This window comes from Sceloporus occidentalis, unplaced genomic scaffold (assembly GCF_023333645.1).
Source record: "Sceloporus occidentalis isolate IW3139 unplaced genomic scaffold, rSceOcc1.0.p SCAF_1, whole genome shotgun sequence".
NCBI lineage: Eukaryota > Metazoa > Chordata > Lepidosauria > Squamata > Phrynosomatidae > Sceloporus > Sceloporus occidentalis.
In genome coordinates this window covers 118,358,502-118,381,325 of record NW_028316981.1, presented here as the reverse complement: position 1 = coordinate 118,381,325, position 22,824 = coordinate 118,358,502, and the positions used below count along the sequence as shown (strand labels likewise).

Genomic DNA, 22,824 nt, shown 5'->3' with positions numbered 1-22,824 from the left:
GAGAACATCTGTGTGACCTACGTAATGTCTTTCAAATATGTTTGTTAGCGTGGTACATGCCTGTTTTGGTATGCCATTCATTTTTTTTTTAAAAAAGATAGTCTAACAAGGGAGGCATGTGTGCCTGTGAGCATGTGCACACATGCATGTGCGTGCACACACACATATAGGGAGAGGGGAAAGAGAGGCTTTTAAAGGCAGCATTCTCATTCTGAGATTCCTCCCGTGCCTCTGAGAACTGGAGGAGGAATCTGAAATCTGGAAACCCCATGAAGCTGGGCATTGTCTGTAATAGTGGTTAGGAACAGCTGTCCAGATGTTCAGACGGCACTCTTTCCGAGTTGTATCTGGAGATGTCAGGGACTGAACCTGTGACCCTACCATTGAGATATAGTATACCTTCCAAAGTCCTCGTGGCTATTCCTTTCTTTTCTCCCAATTTTTCACTTGGGAACTAGGACATTTCAACTATAATTCATGGAATCACAGAATCATAGAGTTGGAAGAGAGCACAAGGACCATCTAGTCCCATCCTCTGCCATGCAGGAAAACACCAACAAAGCACTCCCAACAGATGGCCAACCAGTCTTTGTTTAAAGACCTCCAAGGAAGGAGACTCCACCACAGATTCTTTTTGCTACCCTGTCTGAATTTTTGTTAGTTTTTAAGATGCAAGCGGACTGGGTTTTTCTCTGTCATTTTCAATACTCATATGTGCAAAGGAGGGAAGATTTAAGGTTGCCAGATGAATCAGAAAAAGCCATTTGGGCCATTTTAAACTTTTCTCTGTGTGTATTGGCAGCTGGTATTAGTAATTAATTAATAAAACCGCAGGCTTGGAAAACAAAGCAGCTTATAAAATTTAAAGCAGATACAGATGAAAGCTTCCATCACTAAAGACACACAAAAGTTAAAGTATAATTACACAAAAGTTAAAGTATAATTACACTATCAATAGAATTAAAAGTAAGAGAAAAATAAAGGTCACTTTCCATCCCTTCTTAACCATTTTTAAACATGCATGCTGTTCACTTTAGCATCTAAAGTTTAGACTAGCATGGGAAAAGTGCAGTGCTAGGGCTGCAGACTGGACCCCTGGCATTTTTCCTTTTATCCAACAACCCCTTCAGGCTTCCAGGACTGCTTTTTTTTTAAAAAAAAGCATGGGAGGGATTGCTTTTCATTTACAAGTATTGATGCCAGCTCAGAATCATCCTAGGCCCTGAGGTTTTGGGACGGAAACCCAAGACCTAGGGAAGGCCCCTGGTGATGTCATAAAGTGTTAGATATTAATCATTAAGAACAGTGGGTTCACATCTTGTCATATCTTCCTGTTTGGAAATTAAGACAGAAATCTTAATTATAGACAGTGGTGTATAACCCCTGGTGTCATCTGGTGCAGGGGCAGGGCTTCTGGGTGCTGGGTTTTCAGGGGTGGCACATTTGGCCTGTTGGGTCAGCTGGTTCTTCTCCTTATGTGGAGAAGGACAGGATGGCATGGAGGGGAGGCAGGACCATCTCTAGGTATTTGGCCACTCTAGGCGAGAAATATTTTGGCACCCCCTGCTGCCCCTCATAATTATTTTCACCCCTTGATTTCTACTGTTTCGTTTGTTAAAGCTAAACATGACATAAAACTTAGGTTCCAATCTCTCAGCAGAGTACTGAGAATTAGTCAAAAAGTCAATTAAAAACCGTACCACGGACACGGGGGGTGGTGGTGGTGGTGCACATTTATGTTTTGGCCATTGTACAAAGGTACTGTCATATGGTAGCTTGCTTTTATGCCACTTGCTGTAATGGGTTTTCACTTTAATATTTATGCAAAAAATTATACATAAAAGCTGCCAAGCTGCCCCTAAATTTAGTTCGCCTATATGGATGAGCCAGCCCTGAGGGGAGGGCCCAACCAGGTGTTACCCTTCTTCTGTGGTGTCACCCAGTGCAGACTGCACCCCTGCACTTAGTGATGCCACTGGTTAAAGGGTCTATCCCTAGATTAAAATGAAATGAGGGGATTATTATGCAATTAGGTAGATAGGATGAGGAATATTTGATGTTCCCTACTTGCTCCTAGCCAGAAGGTGAATTGAGGGTTTGTCCTGGAATGTACAAGGAATTGGAGACAAGGGAAAGTTAAATCCATAGACCTCCTCTGGAGAGTCTGCAAGTTGCAACAAGAACTCAACCTTTGCAATTGTAGCAAGCTTTCCTATCCGAGTTGGAGATTTGCACACAGTCCTTTCCTCTTGCCTGGGGCTGAGCCTGGTGATTATGTACCCTTATGACTCCCACCTGCAAAAATGCATAAAAACTGGAGATTCAGGCCTTAGCTGCTGCTCTTAACACCCCCCCCCCCCCCAAAGAACCCAATTCATTTTCAAAACATGAAGTGGACTTACAACCATCTTTTTTTTTTCTTAGCATATTTGGCATTAGCAAATTCTTGTATCTCCATCACCACCACCTGAGGACCCTTGGGGAAGAAAACTGATCATCAGATCCACCACACTTGCCCACCACTGGCTATATATACTTTGATATATTCCCCAGTCCAGCCAAAACAACATATTTCCTTTGCCTGACTTTTTAGAGGTGCTGCGGCCTCCATCCTGCCCACATGCCATAACTTATTTATATTTATTTCAAGAGTTGGCAATTCTAAACTGGCCTCACAGACAGAGTATAGCACATGTGGTTTAGTCCTCAGATGTGGTTCCCATTGTTTAAAAACAAGAGCGATCCCATCCTTCATGTACTGTACAATCTTCTCCGTGGTTCCTTTTCTGCATTGTTTTCTCCTACCCCTAAAGCACAAAGAAATATTCTCAACCACTTGCAGTTCCAAGAAATCATATTTTCTTTATTGTTTTAATTTTTTTGTAACTCAACAAGTTTCCATTTTTTAAATATTTTTAAAATTTTCATTATTATATTTTTTTTCTGTTTAATGCACTCGACCCAAAATTGGTTTGGCATGTTGAAAGGAAGGGAAGGGAACCAAAAGACAGAGAAATGGAAAGGAACAAAGGCAAAGTGGACAAAAGCAATGGTGTGGAGATAGGAAATGGATCAGCACCAACCTGTAGAAGGGGACATTGAGGGACCAAGGAGGGAAGGAATCACAAACCTTCCCAGCAGGCCCTGGCCTCTTGGGCCCAGGGCTCCTCACTGCTACTCCAAAGGCACAGCTCCACGCTGGTAAACCGGAGGGAAATTTTTGCTGGGAATGATCACGGAAACTAGGATGGGAGAGGGTAGCTTCCAAGAGGCAGTGCGACTTAGGCAGGAAACAGACCCAAATGTCTGGAAAGATGGCTGCCATTTCCTGTTCTATCAGCAGGCACTCCTTTATCTTTTGTCTCTATTACCTGCTCCAGCGCAAGCAACTCTGGCTTTGCGTCTCCCTGGCATGAGAATTCCCATGTCTAGAACAAGGCCCAGCCCAAGACATTTTGCTGCATGAGACAAGGTGGCACCTCCCTCCCCACAAAGAAGCTAACTGGATCAGCAATTGACTCTTCCTTCCGCACTGGCAATGGGATTGTAAACTTCACCACACCTGAGGCAACAGGGCAGTTGATGAAGGCTCTAGGACAGGCCATTTGACACACAGAGCTCTCTCGCAACATGGAGGAACTGGAAAAAAGTTACTAGTGCTTCTTTCCCCAAACCTACCTGAAGTGGTCTCTTTATTCTGCTGAATGACAGAGCTAGCCAGACTTGACTAGGACTTTCTAGTGGAATAAGAGTTGGCATAGATACTCAGCAGATACTGTTGGATTGGCATGCATGACCACCAAGTGCTGCATGTATGGTTTTTGACTCCTTTGATGGCAGTTCTGAGCAGTTAGGAGCGAGAGACACAATCTAGGACACAGACTACAACTTTAAGACCTGTGTCGACTGAGGAGCTGCTACTAATCTGAGCCTTTCCAAGGTAATCTTTGCCAGCAGGAGACATCGCTATACAAAATTATATGGACCCCGTTTCAATTAAGGAGTGCCCATTGATTGGACCATATGCTTTGCCCATGCAGTGTGGGAAGGGGGCGATTCTCCACTCTCAAGAGTTGCTGGTTGCTTGTTCAGGTTTTATAGCTCCCCCCTCCCCCCATGGACTTTGAAAAGAATCCACTCTTGGAATCCGCCTGAGAGTTCCTGGCAAAGAAGGAAGTACATTTCTGTCCCACACAAAAAAGGGGAACAGGGTATGGGTGCTGCTGTGCCCAGTGATTTAAGCTCAGAGTGGCTTTTAGAACATAAGGGTCTGAGTTCTAAAGTTGCCCTAGAGGTAGTGCTGTCCTGAACTAGCTTATACATAAGTGTCCCTCACGTTGGCTTGTAGGCAGCCAGTTACAAAGATGACAGAGGTGGCCTAGATGAGCAGAGTACGGTGCAGTTGGCAAGAGGCATAAAGGCTGATGGTCCCCAACTATCCAGCAAAGAATGGGAACCATAGGCCAAGCCCTTGCCCTAAATCTTATCACATTTTCTCCATGCTATGCTGGCCTGAAGGCTAGCGGGGATTAAATCTGGGCTAATAAGCCCATTGGTCTTAATGGCACCAAGGCAGTGATGGTGGATGGCTTTGGAGAAGCCAGCAGGAATACTTTTTTACTAAAGTGATTTGAGCTCACAGGTTTGCATAAGTCTTCAATGAGGAACTGCAGTCCAGGCCAGAAAGAGGGAACTGCAGTCCAGAAGCTTCGGCTTAATGGGCTGTTAGCGAAAGGAAGTGCCAGTTGTGGCTAGCTGTGTTGTCAACAGTAGGAACTGTTGAATAGGAAGCTTAGTGGGATCTCTCATTATTAAGAAGCCTTGCCCTCTGCAGCTTTGAAAACAGATTGGCAATTGCTGTCTCCTGAGGCTCACAAAGAATGGGACCATCAGGGACTAATTCCACCTTCCAACATATGATATCTTTAAAAATAACATTTTTTTTTGTAATTGCCAGAGTGAGATTTCAGTGATATAAAATAAAATACATGAAGAGAAAAATGAATTCTGTACAAAGATATGGCAGTAATAAATCTGTACAGGGCTCAATACATCCCCCTGCCCCCATTCGTTCCATCCTAGAATGACAATGCTGCTAATATTGGACACAATCTTTCTGGACCTTGCAGTGTTAGACCCAAGGCATGCTGCCAGATAGCTGCACCATGCAGATCCAGGGAAAACCATAAGGATCAAACCTCTACACTCCAAGTAAACTGAACCCCTCTTTCAGGTGTGAATTGGAGGAGCCTGTTATTGTTAGTGCTGGATAAAAGGGGAAATCCTATTCACTGATTGAAACACAAACCCTATTAAAGGTATAAAATGACCAAGGAGAAAAAAAATGGGATCAAAGTGAAAAATGCAATGATTATCACCTTTGCTGTAGCAGCTAACTTGTTTAAAATGTTGAATGCAATGTTAGGAAAAGAAGAAAAATAATACAAGTTGCAATACATTATTCTGGAAATCTATGTTGTATCCATAATTAGCACATAGTTTGAAGTTCTAGATTTTCACATCCCCCCCAAAAGACATAATAGAAAAAGGAAAGTTTTTTTTTTTTTTTTAAAAAGGAGCAACTAAAGTTACTGAGGCTTGGAGCATCACCTCTACAAAGGAGGGAAAAGGATGACAAAGGTAAGGTTGGGATAGATTAAGTTTTTAAAATGATAGTGTGTGGAATGAAGAACACAAGCAGCATCTCAAAATTACAGCCCAAGCAAAATGGTTTTTTTAAAAAAGTATTTTTTGGTAACATGAGGGAATGTGACACTCCTTCACTCGCAACCAAGTGATAGCTTCCTTCCTCTAGACTGGGCTGGCTGCCTAGCTAGTTTCTCCAGGCCCAATCTCAATTGTCAGAAGTTGGAATGCTACCCAAGATGAAGTGGGTGGATGATTAACTGGTAATAGGAGACAGGACAATAGGGACCACCAGGGACCACCACTGGCTAATGCTTGTCTTGCACCTCCTCTTCCAAGCAAGTTTTTCTATGATTGAAATGTAAATTGCCCTAACACTCCAATACAGTGTAATTGCTCTATCTCAAAATATATTGTGGGAAATTTAAAGGTTAACCTCCAGACTCCATCCACCAGTTATTTGGAGAGCTTTCCTGCTGCAGGGGAACTAGTATAGGAGGGCATCACCAAAAGGCACTCTGCTATGAACCATCTCAGTCCTGGAGTTCGTTCTGGACAATCTCCCTCACACAAATACTGGAGGGGAAAAGATCTTCTCTCCTCTATTCCATATCTGCTTGCAGGCAAACATGCCTCTAGTCTCCCCTACAGGATCCCTCTTGACCTGAGACCAGGCATCCCCCTTTTCCAGGACATGTCCTACATTTCTACCTTCTGTCCAGGAAGAATTCCAAAATGGCCTCCATTCTGAGCAAGACTCAGCAGCATAAATTTATACTTATACGAATGTTTTTAACTTTTTTGTTGTAATGCCCTCCATTTTTCTTGAATGCCTTACATTTTTCAGTGCCTTGTCCTCCTTTGTGCTTAGGACATCTGGTCAGCCTGTCTTGACCTCCATTTTCAGCCTTACAATGCACATGTGCCTCTACAGCTCTCAGGTTCAAATGGTTAACTAGTACTTTGCGCTGAGGTAAACAATAAGAAAAGGAACTGGGCAATGAGAAAGCCCAAAAGTTGCAACAAAAAGCCACAATTTAATGCATATAGATCCCAAATGCCACCACCCTAACAGCTAGGTTGATTCTAAAGCCTGGATGCTAAAACTCTGTTCTTGTCACTGAACCTTCAAAAGAGCTAGTTCTTTCCCTCCATTCCTCTCTTGTCAGGGCAGAACATGCAGTAGCACTCTGATGCTGCTCCATTAGATGTTTTCTTTCCAATTAAATGCAAAGCCTTGCGGTTGGGCTGTTAGAAATTTGGACTCTGTAGCTTCACTCCTGACAGGGTAGATGACTGTAGATATGTCTTTGGTTTTTGTTGATGTTGTTTGTGGTTTTAAATATGAGGCTTCCAAATGGAGGTTCCTCTTGGTAAGAATGGCAAGGAAGTTCCTGTATACAGGGCCTTCCTTGGGCCAACGCAGCAAATCCAAGTGGGGTGAATAAGGCCATTTGGTATTTGGGAGAGGATTAATCAAAACCACAATCAGGTGAGAAGGTGAATGGTAAGAACCTATCTTGAGAAGGCTAACAAAAGGAACACGTTACTTCTGGATCAAGACCCAGAATGGCAGGAAGGCATTTGAGCAAAGAGATGTTTATCGGGAATCTTCTAACTTTCATGCAATGAGATCCCAAGGAAATTTGCAACCCAAATCCTGTGAAACAGCAGGAAAGTAGGGCCCAGATGACAAAATAAAAGATTTCTAAACGTTTTTAGAAGTGCCAACTGTCCTGCCTCTTTATGCAGAAGTGCAATTACTATGTGGTTTGGGCTGTGTGTGTGACAGGGAGCAGAAACCTCTAAGCTGAAAAGTCTGAGTAATTGTACAACATGCTGGCTCCTTAGTTTCTAAAAGATGATCAGCTCAAGCTCTGTGCTCTAAAACTGTTTTAGATTGTTTCATTTTAAATTTTAAAATAAGGTAATTTAATCTAATTTTATAGTTTGAGTAAGGCATGTTCTAAACTGCAGAGCTCTTCAGTGCATGCTCTTCTGTTTCATTGTTGCTGGCTGCAGTTGATCTCTATCTCAGCTCTTGATAAGGAAAAAAGGATATGGGCAACGTAACAAGCTTCTCTTTACCAAAATTGACGAAGGGTCAATTTTGGGTGCTGGAAGCATGCATTCGCTTGGGGAAGAGAATGCACAAGTAGATCAGCACTGATAACTCGGGAGATGACTGAGCAGTTGCAAATAAATAAATAAGTAAATTTCACTGGTATCAGGAATAGGTTCACCTCCTGGCAGAGAAAGAGGCACCAGTGGGTTGTGCTGTCACCATCCAGAGCAATTTAAGATCGAGTCCTTGGATCTCAGCTGTGACATTTGGCTAAGTGATGCAAAGAGTGGCCAAGAAGTTTGCCGGTGGCTCTTCTTCCCTACCACATCATGGTGTGGAAAAGCAAAGGCCAAACTCCTCACTCTTTGCTGTTGACAAGCTCTCATGAACGCTACTAGCTGGGAGGTGACAAAGAAGTACAAATGAAACAAAACAAGAAAATGAACACTCAAGGCCCTGTGTAGCAAAACCTTGCATCATTTCCTTTTTCCATATATTGTAACCAGGAAACCTCTGTCCTGAAGATTTAAAAAATAAATACAAATGACATGGTTGCTTTAAAAAAAAAAAAAAAGAAATGAAACAACATTCTGACTCCACTCCACCCCACCCCAAATTCCTCAGAGGAACAGATTCTCCTGGAACCTACAGCATGACAGAATTACAGCATCTTTGGGTCTTGCAGTAAAAATGGTATTTTGACATTTTTTTTTTCCACTCACAAAAGTGGCAGTTAATGAGAAAATAACCAACTCATGTAGAGATGTATGAAAAAGGTACCTCATTCGGCAGGAAAGGGGAAATGCTTCAAGGTCACAGAAATGACGCAGTATATGTTATATATTACATAAAAATTGTGCCAAAATGTTCATTTTTTCTTTTTGATTGTAAAAATCTGCTCTTGGTGGGTTCCCCCCCATCGTCTTCATCAAAGCAGGGATTTTTTTTTTTTTTTTTTGCTTTCCCTTTCATGCTCCCGCAACCACGTGTAGGGCCAGAGCAGAGTTGCGTGCCATATATCTATATGTATTATATAGATATAGATATATTTAAAACCCAGACAAAAAAGTTCCTTGGTTTTTGTTTCCTTTTCAAGTGAGTAAATCAATTCTCTTTTGTTGTTGTTTTTAGGATTTCATATTTACAGCATTTCAATTGGTATCACACACACCTTTCCCAACCCCCTTTGGAGCCCGCCCCCCGCCCGCCCGAGATATGATGCCTCTAGGTGAGACTGGTTGCTTCCTCGACTCTCTCCGGACGAGAGCTGGTGAGAAAAGTTGGAGTTGTGCTTGAAGAGGGAGACTTTCCTATTTCATTTTCCTTGGGGGGGGGGGGGGGGGAGTGCAGTCTGGGTTAGTGTTCTTGTTGTTGCTGATTTTGATTGTGGGTTTTGTTTTTTGACATTTTTTTTTCTGAAGGTCAATCCATCCAGTTTGGGGGGGAAAATCAGCACACATCTATTCCCCCCCCCACATGGTCCAAATGTGTTCAGACAGAAGCCATATTTGCATCATAAGGTACTCCTGACTTTTGCTTCTTCATAGGCAGGAATGAAACAGAAGGAAGATTATTCTTCTTGCATTGTTGCTACAGATTGGAGCAGGATCTCAGCAGGCCATGTTGGGGGGTGGGCTGGCCGACAGGCAAAGAGAACTGAGTTAAACCAATGATGCAGGATGCAGGGCCCCTGCTCCCCTCCCTCCTCCATCTTTTGTGAGATTTTATTTCATCTCAAGTGACCACATCAAAGCAACTGTGGGAGGAGCTGCTTCCAAATGCATCCAGAATGAATAAAAAATTAAGTCTAAAGATAGCCACCTCGATCCTATTTTCTCTTTCTTCCCCAGAAACAATGGTGCAAGTCAAACATTCCTAGGTGGGCTTAAAAAGAATGAAACAAAGGTAACTTTCCTGTGGTTCTGCCATCTTGAAAGAAAGAAGGAACTTAAATGAAAATCCTGTTAATAAACTGTGACAGTTAATTACTGGAAGGCAAGTTCTAGGCTTAGCATCATCAGTACAGCTCCTTCCTCCTCTCTTCTCATTTATACCTCCCCTTACTTTTTTGTTTGTTTTTGGCAACAATTGCATCTAAAATGCCAGTAAGGCCAAGGACTATGTTTGTCCCTCATACACTTCTTCCAGACCAATGAAGTCATGGGAAGCGGAGGGGAGACAGGTGCTGAGCCAGGAGGCAGGGCATTTCCTCAAGGGCGCCATTCTCTGCATTTGGCACCCTCATGGCTTTCAGTTTTATAGCAATTTTTTTTAAAAAAGTAATTATTTTGACTTTTCAACATTTTCAATCTATTGTTCCATACCCACCCACCCACCCAGGAGGCACTGTCAAAATATGTTTATCAATTTTTTGTTTTTTGCCTAAATAGTGTTCTTTTTCCTCCACTGCATTTGCATGGAAAAGAAACTGACATAACCAAATAGGTGATGGGTCACTTTCTGTCTGGTAAACTGATTGGAAGGAAGGAAAGGCCAACAAAATGGCTGCCCTCCCCCTTGGAGGAGCCCTCTGCCTCAGCTCTTCCTTCCACCTCCTCTCCTCTGTTTGTTCCCCAGCCCTGCTTTATTCTCTTCTTCCCAACCCTTTCCTCCAGGAAAAAAAATGGAAATGTCCAGGTCACAGCAAACATGCTGTATTGGGTTTTTTTTTTTTTTTGGGGGGGGGTGGTCCCTCAGTTCCTTTTCAGCCCCTCAAAGGCTGGTCACCAGCTGCATTTGGCCATCTCCCTCCACTGCTGGGTTTTCTAAGCTTCCTGGGACCAAATAGCCATCGTTGCTGGGTCTTCGGACTTGGTAGTAGGCCTGGAGCTGGTTGCGTGGCACCAAGGCTGGCCGGTTGGTGTAGTAGATTTCATTGATGGCTTGGGCATGAGGAAGCACTTCCCCAACTGCCTCGGGGCTGCTGTCCGGGTATGGGGAGTCCCTCAGGTTGGTCATACTGGTGTATAAAGAGTCCCTGTTGGGGGAAGGGGCTTGGCCATCACCTCCTTCTGTCAGGTCGGCTGTGCAGCTCTCTGACTCCTCCAGGTCGCTCTGATAGAGGATGGATTGTGCCCTCTGAAGCAAGAGCGGCTCCTCTAAGGCCTTATACATAAGTTCAATTTCCATGTTCTCCTCATGGGTCAAGGAAGGGGCGTCAGGCACAATGGCATCATCCTCGCTGTTGGTACCCCCTCCCCCTGCTCCTACATTGGGAGGGGGAGGTGGACCAGGGGGGTTGGAGGCCTCAGTGGAACCCCCACCTCCCTTGACCACACCACTGCCTCCCCCCCTCAAGTTGTTATGCACCAACTCAGAGATTATCATTTTTTCAAAGGCAGCAGCATCACTCAGGTTGCGTCGGCAATCAGCCATCTTGGTGCCATCGGCCGGGAAATCACCACTGCGGAGCGAGTAGCTGTTATTGAAGTTGCCATTGAGCGGGAGGGTGTCCATGCCACAGGCGTCTCGGCTGTTGTTCAGGGGGTGCTCTGTAAGGGGAGGCACAGATAAAGGTATTAGAGGGTGAAGAAGAAGGAAGGCCATGAGCAACTGCCTGAGGTCTAGAAGTGGAAGTCATCACAGGAAGCTTTTAAACAACATCCTGGGGATGGTGCGTTGTTGTAATGTGTATAGTTTTTAAGTGCTTTTAACTTTTTAATTGTATTCTATTTTTAAGCACTTGGTCTGTTTTAATTTTACAACAATTTAATTCTCTTTTAATTATCACTTTTGTAAGTTTTTAATTGTAAGTTTTTAGACTGTAAATTTCTTTGGGTGCCAACGGTGGGATAAAAGCGGGATACAAATAAATAAATAAATAAATAAATAACTTGGGAACTGAACTAGATATGGCCAGAGAGTTTGTCAAAGTGCAGGATATGCAAGGGGAGGGGAAAATGTCTTGAGTAACATTTAAGGCAGAACCTATAGTATATTTGTGCTGCAACAATGGAAGATAACTGCTAATAAACTGCATATGGGAGTCACTGGGAGTTGTTGCACAGAAAGAACTGGTTTGTGTATATAGAAGGAAAAAGAGGGCAGTGACCCCAAAACAAACAAATGAACAGCTAGAGAACCAAAAAGAGGTATATCTGAACCTCATGTTGGAAATGTTATTTGTTAAACTGAATTCAAATGGTGAGTGAATTTCAACAAATCAGGCTTCTTCAAGAAGTTTTACTGCACTGCTCCTGTTTTTCTGCTCTCCTCCTTTTTCAACAATGTGATTCACACACTACAATCCGCATGTCTGCCAAGTCTCGTCCCCTTCTGACCCTGAAAGTGCCTTTGCCATCACTCACTCCAGTTCCAACAGAAAGAGGAGGAGAGGTTTTGGAGGGTGGCTAGCTCTAAGCACAATCCTCCTCAGTAGTGCTATCTGTGCAGATGTTTGTGGCCCCAGTCAGCAAAAAGAGCAAGTCCCCCCCTCCCAATTAGGAAGGTTGGCTTACTACATGTAGAGGTAAGGGGAAATCATACAAATAACATCTGAAGGGCCCCCATCCTTGCAAGACCACTAAATTACCTTACTGCAAGACCAGAAGAAAGTACCTCTGCCACACATAGAGCCTTATCTTGCTAGTAACACAGAAATGAACTTTCAATGCTTGCTTATTGAGAGAGCAGTTGTGTTTGCCTATCAGGGCAAAAGTTGCTCCCAAAATAAGCAAAGCTCAGATGTTTAGCCAAACCCTTGACTTATGGTTGCCTGGGTGTGGCAGCTTCTTATCTGTTTAGTGCTCATCTCCCTTTGAAAAGATTTTAAAACAAACATAGAAGGACACTGGTACACATGGCAACTGCAACTCTGTAAAACTCTCTTTTGGGGGATTTGTACATAGCAGAGTACAGGATTCAATGGGGAATGTGAGTTTTGTGTGCATGTGTGAAAAAAGATATATCTGTGAGTAGAGTGAGAAGTATTAAATGGTTTGCTAGTACAGTGGGCCCTTGGTATCTGCTGGGGTTTGGTTCAGGGATCCCCCATGGATTCCCAAATTTGTAGATGCTTACATCTCATTCAATACAATGGAGTAGTAAAATTGTGTTCCTTAATATAAAATGGCAAAATCAAGATTTGCTTTTTGGAATTTATATATATATATATATTTAGTATTTTCAATCTGTGGATGGTTGAATCCATGGAAACAAAATCCATGTGTATGGAGGACCAACTGTAGATGCAGACATCAGTATCTAAAAGTACAATTAAGATATGATGTTTAGGATGATGCAGAAAAACAGCCACAGAGGCATGCTTACTTTAGCCACACAGTCGCATGCATGATAAGGCAGACATGTAATCTGTTTTGCCAATGGGAAAAGCCTGCTTTAAGAAAAGGCTATAGAGCCAGCTGTCTCCAGCCAGAAAGCAAGACATAGGGGTCTGGAGGAATGATTTGCCAGATACACTACGGTTAACTCATTGAGGCAGGTATGCCTACAGGCCCCACTGTTTGAATCCAGCATGCAGAGATGGGAAGGATTGCTTTCAGCACCATCTAGTGCTCTTCAGCCAGAACTGCATGAGCCATGCTGTCCTACTTGCCCCCCACTGAGAAATGGGAACTTGAATAAACAGGGAGTCAAGACCTCCCACCTCCCTTGTCTCAATAAAGTCAGCACTCTTGTCCTCCCTACAGTGCTCCCTGCTGCTGGCAGCCACAGTTGAACACACCCTCTACTTGCTCACATCTGTGCTGTGCCCACCCCCAGCCTGCGAGTCAAACTAGCAATGAAAGAAACATTACTGCGAAATGGAACTGGAAAGGAGGGACGTACTGGACTCTCGGAAGCTCCCTGCAGGCAGCAACAGTTTTGGAGAGGGAGAGAGAAAAGAGAAAGAATTACCTAAGCAGCCAGGGCCAACAATCACACATTATGAGAGATGGAGCAGATTCTCCCTAGGAGGAGAAGGCAGAGCACATACTTTGCATGCAGAAGGTCACAGGTCCAGTCTTTGGCATCTCCAAATAAGGCTAAGAGAGATTCCTGCCTGAACCACGGAGAGCCACTGTCAATTCATGAAGACAATGCTGAGCTCAGATGGACCAATGCTCTGACTCAGCAGAAGGCAGCTTTCTACCTACTGGAGGAGTAAAGGAGATGCTACTCCACAGCCACTTCTCCTGACTCATTTCTCACAGTGCCCCAGGTCTTTGAAAGAGCTTTTTACTAACATTGGATTCAAAAGCAGAAACTGCATGCATTCCTTTAGCACACACACCCTTCAGCAAGGAAAAATTGGAACACTCTGTGTGTGTGTGTGTGTGTGTGTGTGTGTGTGTGTGTGTGTGTAAGTGTGTAAGTGTGTAAGTGTGTAAGTGGAACACTTATCCAATCTGGGTCATCAACCTAGAGGGAAAGGCAAAACCCATTCTCTGGGTTTTTGATTGTCTTACCCGGGGAGTTGAAGACAGGAGGTGAGGCAGGGTTGAAGCCCACAGATTCAGCAATAAGTGTGTTGTAGGGACTGGTCCCGCCCCGTGTCTGCAGCACGGGGTTAGTCAGCAAGTGGTTCCCCATTGTACCTGGAAGAGGAGGTAGAGGCAAAAGTGTCAACCCTGTATTGGTCTTCCATGTTTGGCTGGAAAGGCACACCAGAGGAAGGAGGAGCAGCAGCCCCCTTGAGAAATGGCCACAGATGTGTGGGCAAAATTAGATTGGAGGTCATCACAAGCAGCTGAGTCCCTAGGGCAGGGGTCGGCAACCTGTGGCCCGCCGAGCCATTGGGACCGGCCCCTGCTCGGTCCTGCTGCCGATTGCCACCGCCAAAGGCCCCGCGGGGCCTTTGGCCTCTCATGGAAGTGTGTGGGGCCTTTGGCAGCGGGCAAGGGGGGGCAAAGGCCCCGTGCGCAGCCGTGCGGGGCCTTAAGCCTCTCACACAGGCGCGTGGGGAGGAGGAAGGAAGGAAGAGGAGGAGGAGGAAGAAGAAGAAGAGGAGCAGGAGGAAGATGGTGATGGTGATATTGATATGAGTCAGCTTCAGAGGCATGGCCAATGTAAGTTGCTGTGATTTTTACAAACTCATGCACAGTGAAGAAAAACCACAGTCCCTTGACCAAGTACACACTTCTGAGAAGTACATTTGAACCCGAGGGCAAATCACTTCTTGTGAGACCAACTTGACATGTTAAATATTCATAGCCATGTGAACCCATGTTCAGTGTGAAACCCAAAGTTTGGTTATGCAATAAGCCTCTGAAATATGCAAGAGATTGCCATGTTAAGTAAAGCCATGTTCAATGCTGAACTATGCTGTTTGGAATGGGGGGGGGGTTGGCCAGAAAGGGAAGTACATTTCTGCCATCTGTCTGGGAATAATGCCCAAATGTCCTCCATTTTGATCATGCCTAAGAAACATGCATTTATATTAACATTTTTTAAAAATCATCAAATTTTTTCACATGTCCTCAATTTTTTAAAAATGTGTCCTACATTTGAAAATGTTGTCCTATATCATTTAATCATTTAATCATTTATTTTTTGGCTTCGCGCCCCCCCCCCCCTTGTCTTGGGGACACCAACCCGGCCCCCGGCTCAAAAAGGTTGCCTGCCCCTGCCTTAGGGCAATGTGGACTACAGCAGGTGACTCTTGACAGAGGGGTAAAATTATAAAATTATTTAATAAACAGTTATTTTCATCTACACCAACCCACTTCTTCCAATCCAGGAGGACCGAATCTATTTCCATGCAAGCAGGCCTGATCCCCCCCACCCCTCCACACACTGTTGATCTCATAGCTGGCTGAAACCTTCAGCCGTGTAGAGCTATATGCCTTCCGAGCAGCTTCATAGGCGGGGCTCAGCCAAGGAGGTGGCGGTGGCCCTGAGGAGAAGGATTTCCCCCCCTTTCTCCTTTTTCTTGGGGCTGCAACTTTACAATCCCTGCTTGTAAAGTTGCTCCAAAGTCAAATGGCTCTACATGTGGCCAAAGGCTTCAGCCAGAATGATGTGCCCAGCCACAAGATCAATGGTGAAGGGGTAGCCCAATCTACCTGCTTGGGACAGGGTAGACCAGGTCAGAGGAAGAGGGTTGCATGTAGACTGGGCCTGCCCACTGATGTTTTTCCATGTAGGCCTGATAAGGAACTTAATTTTAGTCAGTTGCAGGGAATCAGAGAGACACTTAAGGCACATGAGGGCTGGGGGGAAGGGATGGAAAAGAAGAGTTTTTTCACAGTGGGTGACACCATGAGTTATTTCACTGGGTGACACCAACCTTAGTAACATCAGAGGAAAGGTGAAACATTGGTGACAACTTAAGAGAAATTGGTACAGAGGGAAGGAAGGAATCGGCAGGGGATGTGATGGGGTAGTGGGTCTTTGTGAGTGCTCAACCTGAGTGCCTACAGTGAGGCAGGCACTCCCATCTTCTTGCAGGGCTCAGGTACACATTTTCTCATCCTGGTTGGGAAAGGACTACTGGACATGATGGAGCAACAAGGGCTGCTCACCTCTGTTAAGGGTGGGAGTGCTGTTGAGATCACCTGCCATGAAGCTGGACTCAGTCTGTTTCCTTACAGTATCATTCCACATTCTCCGGATTCGGCTCTGAAAAAAATAGACCACCTAGATTCAGCAGGGGAGCTGAATTTCCAAGGCGTAAGGACATTTTCCAGCCACTCCCATTCATTCATTATCTAATCCCCCAGGGCCTTTTAGCATGGCTTTGAGTCCCTCTGTTTAGCAATGAAACCCCACACCACTCTGTTCAGATGTACCTGCGTCCCAGTGTAGTAACGGTTGTTGCTGCGGATAGCTGAGGTCTTGAGGGAACCTAGAGTGGCCCCTGGTGGGCTCCGTAGGCAGCAGGATGCATGACGCAGGCATTTGCTGAATTCCCGATGAACCTGGGATGTAGGAAGAAGAATCAAGGGGGAAAGAAGAAATATGTTGCTCCAGCAACATCAGGGTGCTTCATGCTTATGCTCCTTTCTCATCCTACTCTTAGCTCTTTTGACACAAGCTTTATTGTCATGTAATAGAGGAATTTTAACATTTAACCAACTTATTGGTTAGATTAAAATTAACTGAGTAAAAAGTTGCTCAAATCAAGAAGCAGATATATTTGATTAGAGATGTATTTATTTATTATTTTTACAAAAAAATAATAATTCATATAATGAATTTTCTTTTTGTATCTTTCTTTAGGTATTTATGTACTATTCAGTATTTGTTATTTAGCCCGTGTTTATTGTACAGTGGGCACTTGGTATACGCGGGGGATCTGTTCCGCCCCCCCCCCCGTGTGTGCCAAAATCCAAGTATGCTCAAGTCCTATTTGCTCAAGCCCAGAGGCCTCCAGGCTGCAGCCGGCCCTTCTTCTGCAGCGGTGGCGAGGGGGCCTCGTCCTCGCCACCGCTGCGGTTCAAGGGCCGGGTGCAGCTTGGAGGCCCACAGCCCTCCAGGCTGCAGCCGGCCCTTCTTCCACGGTGGTGGCGAGGAGGACGAGGCCTAGCTTCGTCCTCCTTGCCGCTGCCGTGGTTTAAGGGCCAGCTGCAGCTTGGAGGCCCAGAGGCCTCCAGGCTGCAGCCGGCCCTTCTTCCGTGGCGGCGGTGAGGAGGACGAGGCCTAGCTTCGTCCTCCACACTGCTGCTGCCGCCGCGGTTCAAGGGCCGGGTGCAGCTTGGAGGCCCAGAGGCCTCCAGGCTGCAGCTGGCCCTTGTACGGAGGCAGCGGTGACGAGGCCGAGGCCAAGTTTTGTCCTCCTTGCCGCCGCCACCGCAAAAGAGCCGGGTGCAGCCTGGTGGCCTCTTGGCCTCCACAAGCAGCACCTGGCCCTTGAACTGTGGCGGCGCAGCGACGGAGCAGGTAAGCAGGGAGGGGAAGGGGAGGGAGGGAAAGAGGAGGGGAGGAGAGAGACACTTGTGCCCAATGGAGGCGCGCATACACGCGCGCCGCCATTGGGGACAATTTCCCCGGATTTGCCATGCACGTATGCTCAAATCTGTGCATGGCAAATCCGCATATAAGGAGGGTCGACTGTATGTCCATTGCTTGCATTGTATGCTGATTGTATTCATTGTATGTATATTATATGTTTAATAAAAAAAAGTAATGCAGATGGCAAGCACTATTTTGAAGAGGCATTCTCTGCCTTCTGATTTATACAGAAAAGTCCATAACCCCTTCCACGTACCTATGTGTAACATTTAAACATCAAGAAAATAGGTGTCTTTCTTCAAAAGCATTGTTTTTAATCATATGTAAATTTATGCACATTTAATCAACAAAACTGCTTGATTTAGATTTCTACAGTCTGTTGGGTTCAATGCAACATCTTTCATATTGGACTCCAGTTTCTTTGCTGTCAATGATCTTCTTTTGCCGAGAAACAGATATAATCCCAGATACACAACCCAGCTCTATAGCCCTGCCCAGGCACCACTTCACAATGCCATTTCTCTTAACCTTAAGTATTAGTTATTATGATGTCCTTTTGTTCAGACTCAGGTCTACTTACTTTTTTCTGCAGTGCACAATGAAATACGAAGATGAACATGCCCTGGAAAGCATTGAAGGTGGTGAAAAGGTAGGCCATGACAATAGACTCCTTGTTGATGAAGAGGAGGCCAAATGCCCAGGTGAGGCCCAGGAGAAAAAGGAGAGTGATGGCTCCGAGTGCCCAAGACCTGTAGAGGGAGACATTAGTGGGTTCTGGGTACACTTAAGTAATACAAGGTCACCATCACAGGAAAACTACCTTTTGGGTTATTACAAGTTCTGTGGCACAGAGGAAGCGAACTGTAGTAAAATGTAATGGTTTATGAAGGCATTCCCTCAGCTAGTGCTGATGCAGAGTTGTTAGTGGGATGAACCATGTCTTCTGCTGTGAATTCTCTGTCAGAATGTACTTGAAAGTTTCATCTTGCCAGGGTGCTAATGAGTGCATTTTCCACGGCACATTTAAAGGTGGTAGAACAGGGGCTCCATCCTTTTAATTAGCCTGGGAGTTATAGGAATTTTAAGTCTGCAAAGGACCCAGTTGGGAAAAGCAGGCTGTGCTAGACTGCCCATCAACTATTCTGAAGTCCTAAAATCCATGTTGCCATACTGTACCATCTTGCCTCTCTGTGTCTATGTTGGCCCTAGCGGTCAGGAGATGTTTCCTTGAGGTATGCAATGAAGGCAACAGTTACCCACCCACTCCTTCAGCCTTTGTGCCCTGTTGCTGCCATATTTTGAATCAGAAAGAAAAGGCTAAAATGGGTGGATTAGGAATGACCAAGACAGTTAGCATATGGGGAAAGAAAGCAGATTCTTCCATAGTCCATGAATGAGGGGCTTGAACATATAAATATTACCAGCCAAAATACTGCTTATAAGCTTCCAACTTTACTTGCCCAATCATGTTAATTTCTGTAAAAGTACCTGCATGATAGCTTGTATTTTTATCCTCTGCTTTCATTTACCTAGTACAAATGCATTAAAAACCACCATGAAGCTCATGCACAACCACCATCTCTAAGTAATATCAGGTGATTCAAAAAGATTGGTGCAAAATTGAGTAACAGCTCTACTTTTGCACCATTCTTTTTGAATCACCTTGTACATCACCATCCTAAATGCTAGTCTGGGTGAGGTGCTCCCCTACATTCTGATGTAGCTAATAGTGGCTCCAGAGTTTATGTCATGATGGCACAATACTGGGAAACATGAATATGTCTAGGAGATATACATCCTGTTTTGTGTGTGCGTGATTATGCATCCAGAAGATGTCCTGTTAGGACTAGCCAGCTCTCTTATATATGAAAAAAGTGAATTGTTAAAAGATAGTCCAGCCACTAAGGAGTTGGTTTTTTTTTTAACTTGCTACCCACATCACCAAACACCAGGCATTACTGATGTCCAACAACAAAAATAAAGGAACTACATGCTGGTCAGAGCAGTAGTCAGTCTCTGCTTAACAGGCCAGCTTTCATTGGTCATATTGACATCAATATGTGACTTTGCTTTCTGTCTTGAGTCTTCATAATACTATCTAACAAGGGGGCAAAGAAACTTTGGCGCTTTACAGAGCACCCAAAAAGGGTGCTCTGCTGGCGCCCGTGTCTGCTGCGCGAGGGAGCCGCAGCGGACAAACCACGCAGCTCCCCTGCACAGCAAAAAGAACATGCAAAAAAGCGGATTCTTCTTGCGGCGCAGTTGTGATGCCGCAAGGTGCCAATGGCGCACTTGTGGCATCACATCCACGCCGTGACATGCGGACGCTAAGCATCCATCACGTCAAAATGGCAGTGCCCATGTGTACAGGGTGCTGCCATTTTGACATCCACAGTACGTACTAGGGGTGAGGCCTCATTGGACGCTGCGTCCTCGGCCAACCCCTAGTATGTACTGGGGGCGGAGCCAAGGCCCGTCTGTAATGGGCCCTTCTCTTTCAGACGATTCTTTTGGCAAGGAACTCTGCACATGCCCTGAAGCCCAAGATTCTATTTATACAGGTAACATGTAACTAAGGGCCTGAACAGACAGGCCAAAATAAAGCTGCTTCGGGTCACTTTGGAGGTATGCTATTTAATTGACACACACATCTTAAGAGGCCAGAAGCTGTGCCAAAGCTACATTCCAGTCCTTAGGACTGGAGTGTGGCTTTGGCATGGCTTCCAGCCTCTTAGGACACAAGCATTTCAACAGCATACCTCCAAAGTGACCTGAAGTTAGATTAACTCTACTTCACATTTTGTGTGTGTGTGATTGTAGCCTTTGTTGTTGTTGTTGTTTTCCACTTTTCCCATTAAAAATATTTGGATAATTGACTGTATTGGTTTAAAAGAAAATTTCTCATTACAACCTTCCTCAAGTGCAGGACCACATGGCTACCCCTTCTAGTGTCAGAATATTTCACAGGTTTTGTTATGTTCTGTTTCTGGGCTTTTTTCACTCTACAGTTGGACTGAAAGGGAGGGTCCTTGCTAAAAAATTACAAATTCTCCTCAAGCAGTGAAGAGGGTGAGGCAGCCTCATCTTAAGTCCTCATGAGAAGAACTGTAGATCTGTTGAATCAATCTATCACTGGGGCCATGCTGACTTAACTTTGCACCCAGTGCAAACTTGGCCTACTCCCTGGCATCCATGTGTATGGTGTGAACTTTGCTGCAAGGAAACATTTGCATGTACAAGTCAATATTTCAGATTTCAAGGGCTTCATAAGTACTACTACATGTAAGCCTTTAATTAAAGAAATGTCACAAACTGGCACACTCATATATCTGATACTCATCAACAGTGAGATCAGAGGTGTTCTCCAAGTGAGTCAACATGGTAAGGACAGGGCTGCAAATATCTTTTTGACTCCTGTGGGATAGATAAAGTCAGAGCTCTCAACACTGCCTCTTTGAGTGGAAGGCAATAGAGTGATTGAATTAAAATACAATAGGCCCTTGGTATCAACTGGGCTTTGGTTCCAGGGCCACCCATAGATACCAAAATCCATGAATACTCAAATCCCATTATATACAATGGTGTAGTATAATGGTTCCCTTATATAAAATGGCAAAATCAAAGTTGCTTTTTGGAATGTGTGTGTGTGTGTGTGCACAGTTGAATCTGTGGATAGAGAATATGTGGATATAGAGGGCCAACTGTATTTATATACTGCCCTCAATCCAGAGACCTCACAGTGACATATAATAAAATTGATTTGACAAATTTAAAACAATGGGAACAAAACTAACAAAAAAAGCTAACAACATATTAAAAAGCTAACAACATATTAAACAACTGAACAAGTTAAGAGAGATTAAAAGAGTTAAAATATTTAAAGAAATTAATATTATAAGTGATCAACTGCCTGTTTATAATGTGGGTGAAAAAGTGAGGACCAAAAACAATGTGTTGACATGTTTATTTCTGGCTTGAGGATTTGCTCAACAACTCTGATTGACATCTGAATGATATAAAGCAAGAACACAGGAACTGTGTGGCAAAATCACATCTCAACAGTAAAGACATTTATTAGAAAAATTCAGTAAATTAATTACAAAAAGCAGGGTAACCAAGCATGTAAAAGCTGAGCAGTTAGATTATAGCAAAAGTTTATATTTATGATAGAAGTGTTTGTTAGGAAACAAAAGCTCATCAATCAGTCAAGAGTAATTCTAAGAATAGTTGTACATTTTGTAGGTAGTCATCTGCAATTTGAATGAACCTAGTTAGTTTCGAGGGCCCTCTTTACCTGGTTCCTCTGGCTCCTTGGCTTTGGCAGCCTTTGCTGTCCATATTCCCTAGCACTTGTTTGGGCTCTTCTTAAGAACTGTTACAGGCTGCTAGGGTTGTGTGAGCTTTGCTTTGTTCAGATAACAGTACATTTAACCTTAATTCATCATTAACCAAGGAGTATTTACCCATGTCATCTGTTTATTCTGTATGAAAGAATATCAGAAGATGTTCAATTGAGAATAACATTTGATTCTTGAGAGTTTGGCACTTGCAGCGTAATTATTTCCAAATTCATTGAAATGGAAAAACTCTTATTTCATTTGCTATGTGATTCACACAGTATCACTGTATTCACCTAACTGAACAAAGTACAAAGCATAGATTACAACTACTAGAATCCTCTGGCTAGCATTGCCAGTGGATTCTAGGGACTGTGTTCTTTAAAAGTAACATTCATCCAGCTCTGCAAAAACCATCTGATTTTATTAATCTGAGGGCTCATTGTGTGTGTGTTGTGGTGGTGGTGGTGGTGGGGGGGTAAGGATATATTCCTTCATATGAAGGGATGAAAGCTGGTTTCACAGGATCCCTTGCAATAATGTGGGATGTAAAATAGTTTGCTCATTGAAAGATGATCAACCATGAAATGGTCCGACAAATCATTCAGGGTGTTACCAACATTAGTGGGAATGAGTACTCCTTATCCCAGAATAACGAAAGGATTGTTTCAGTGCTCAGAATACAACTTTTGGAAGTGAGGCTTTTCTTACCCAGCTGTGGGTCAGAAGAGAGAGAAAGGGCACACGGTCTCAAGGCAAAGCAGAAGGTTGATTAGGATCTACTGATAAGTCTTGAGATGGTTTTCCATGGATCAGCAAATTTTATTTGTTTATCAGTTGCAACAACAATATTATTTCTTGCAGCTCTGACAAACCTTAAGTGTG

The 22,824-nt window shown here is 44.1% G+C and overlaps 1 protein-coding gene across 8 annotated transcripts in view; it reads right to left on the bottom strand.

Moving 5' to 3' along the window:
* Window positions 1-10,049: 10,049 nt before the first annotated feature.
* The window catches only part of ADGRL1 (adhesion G protein-coupled receptor L1), a 202,479-nt gene continuing 189,704 nt past the window's right edge, over window positions 10,050-22,824 (bottom strand). For 5 of the 8 annotated variants that reach the window (XM_089532947.1, XM_089533005.1, XM_089532986.1 and 2 more), the window contains 6 exons: window positions 18,183-18,351; window positions 16,441-16,569; window positions 16,174-16,270; window positions 14,119-14,247; window positions 13,499-13,516; window positions 10,050-11,202 (listed from right to left, as the gene is read on the bottom strand). In XM_089532947.1, coding sequence (XP_089389073.1) covers window positions 10,424-11,202; window positions 13,499-13,516; window positions 14,119-14,247; window positions 16,174-16,270; window positions 16,441-16,569; window positions 18,183-18,351 — 1,321 coding nt within the window. In that variant the 3' untranslated portion in view covers window positions 10,050-10,423. Of the gene's footprint in view, window positions 11,203-13,467; window positions 13,517-14,118; window positions 14,248-16,173; window positions 16,271-16,440; window positions 16,570-18,182; window positions 18,352-22,824 lie in introns of all 8 variants that reach the window. The other 3 variants (XM_089532976.1, XM_089533014.1, XM_089532956.1) reach the window with 3 other exon arrangements.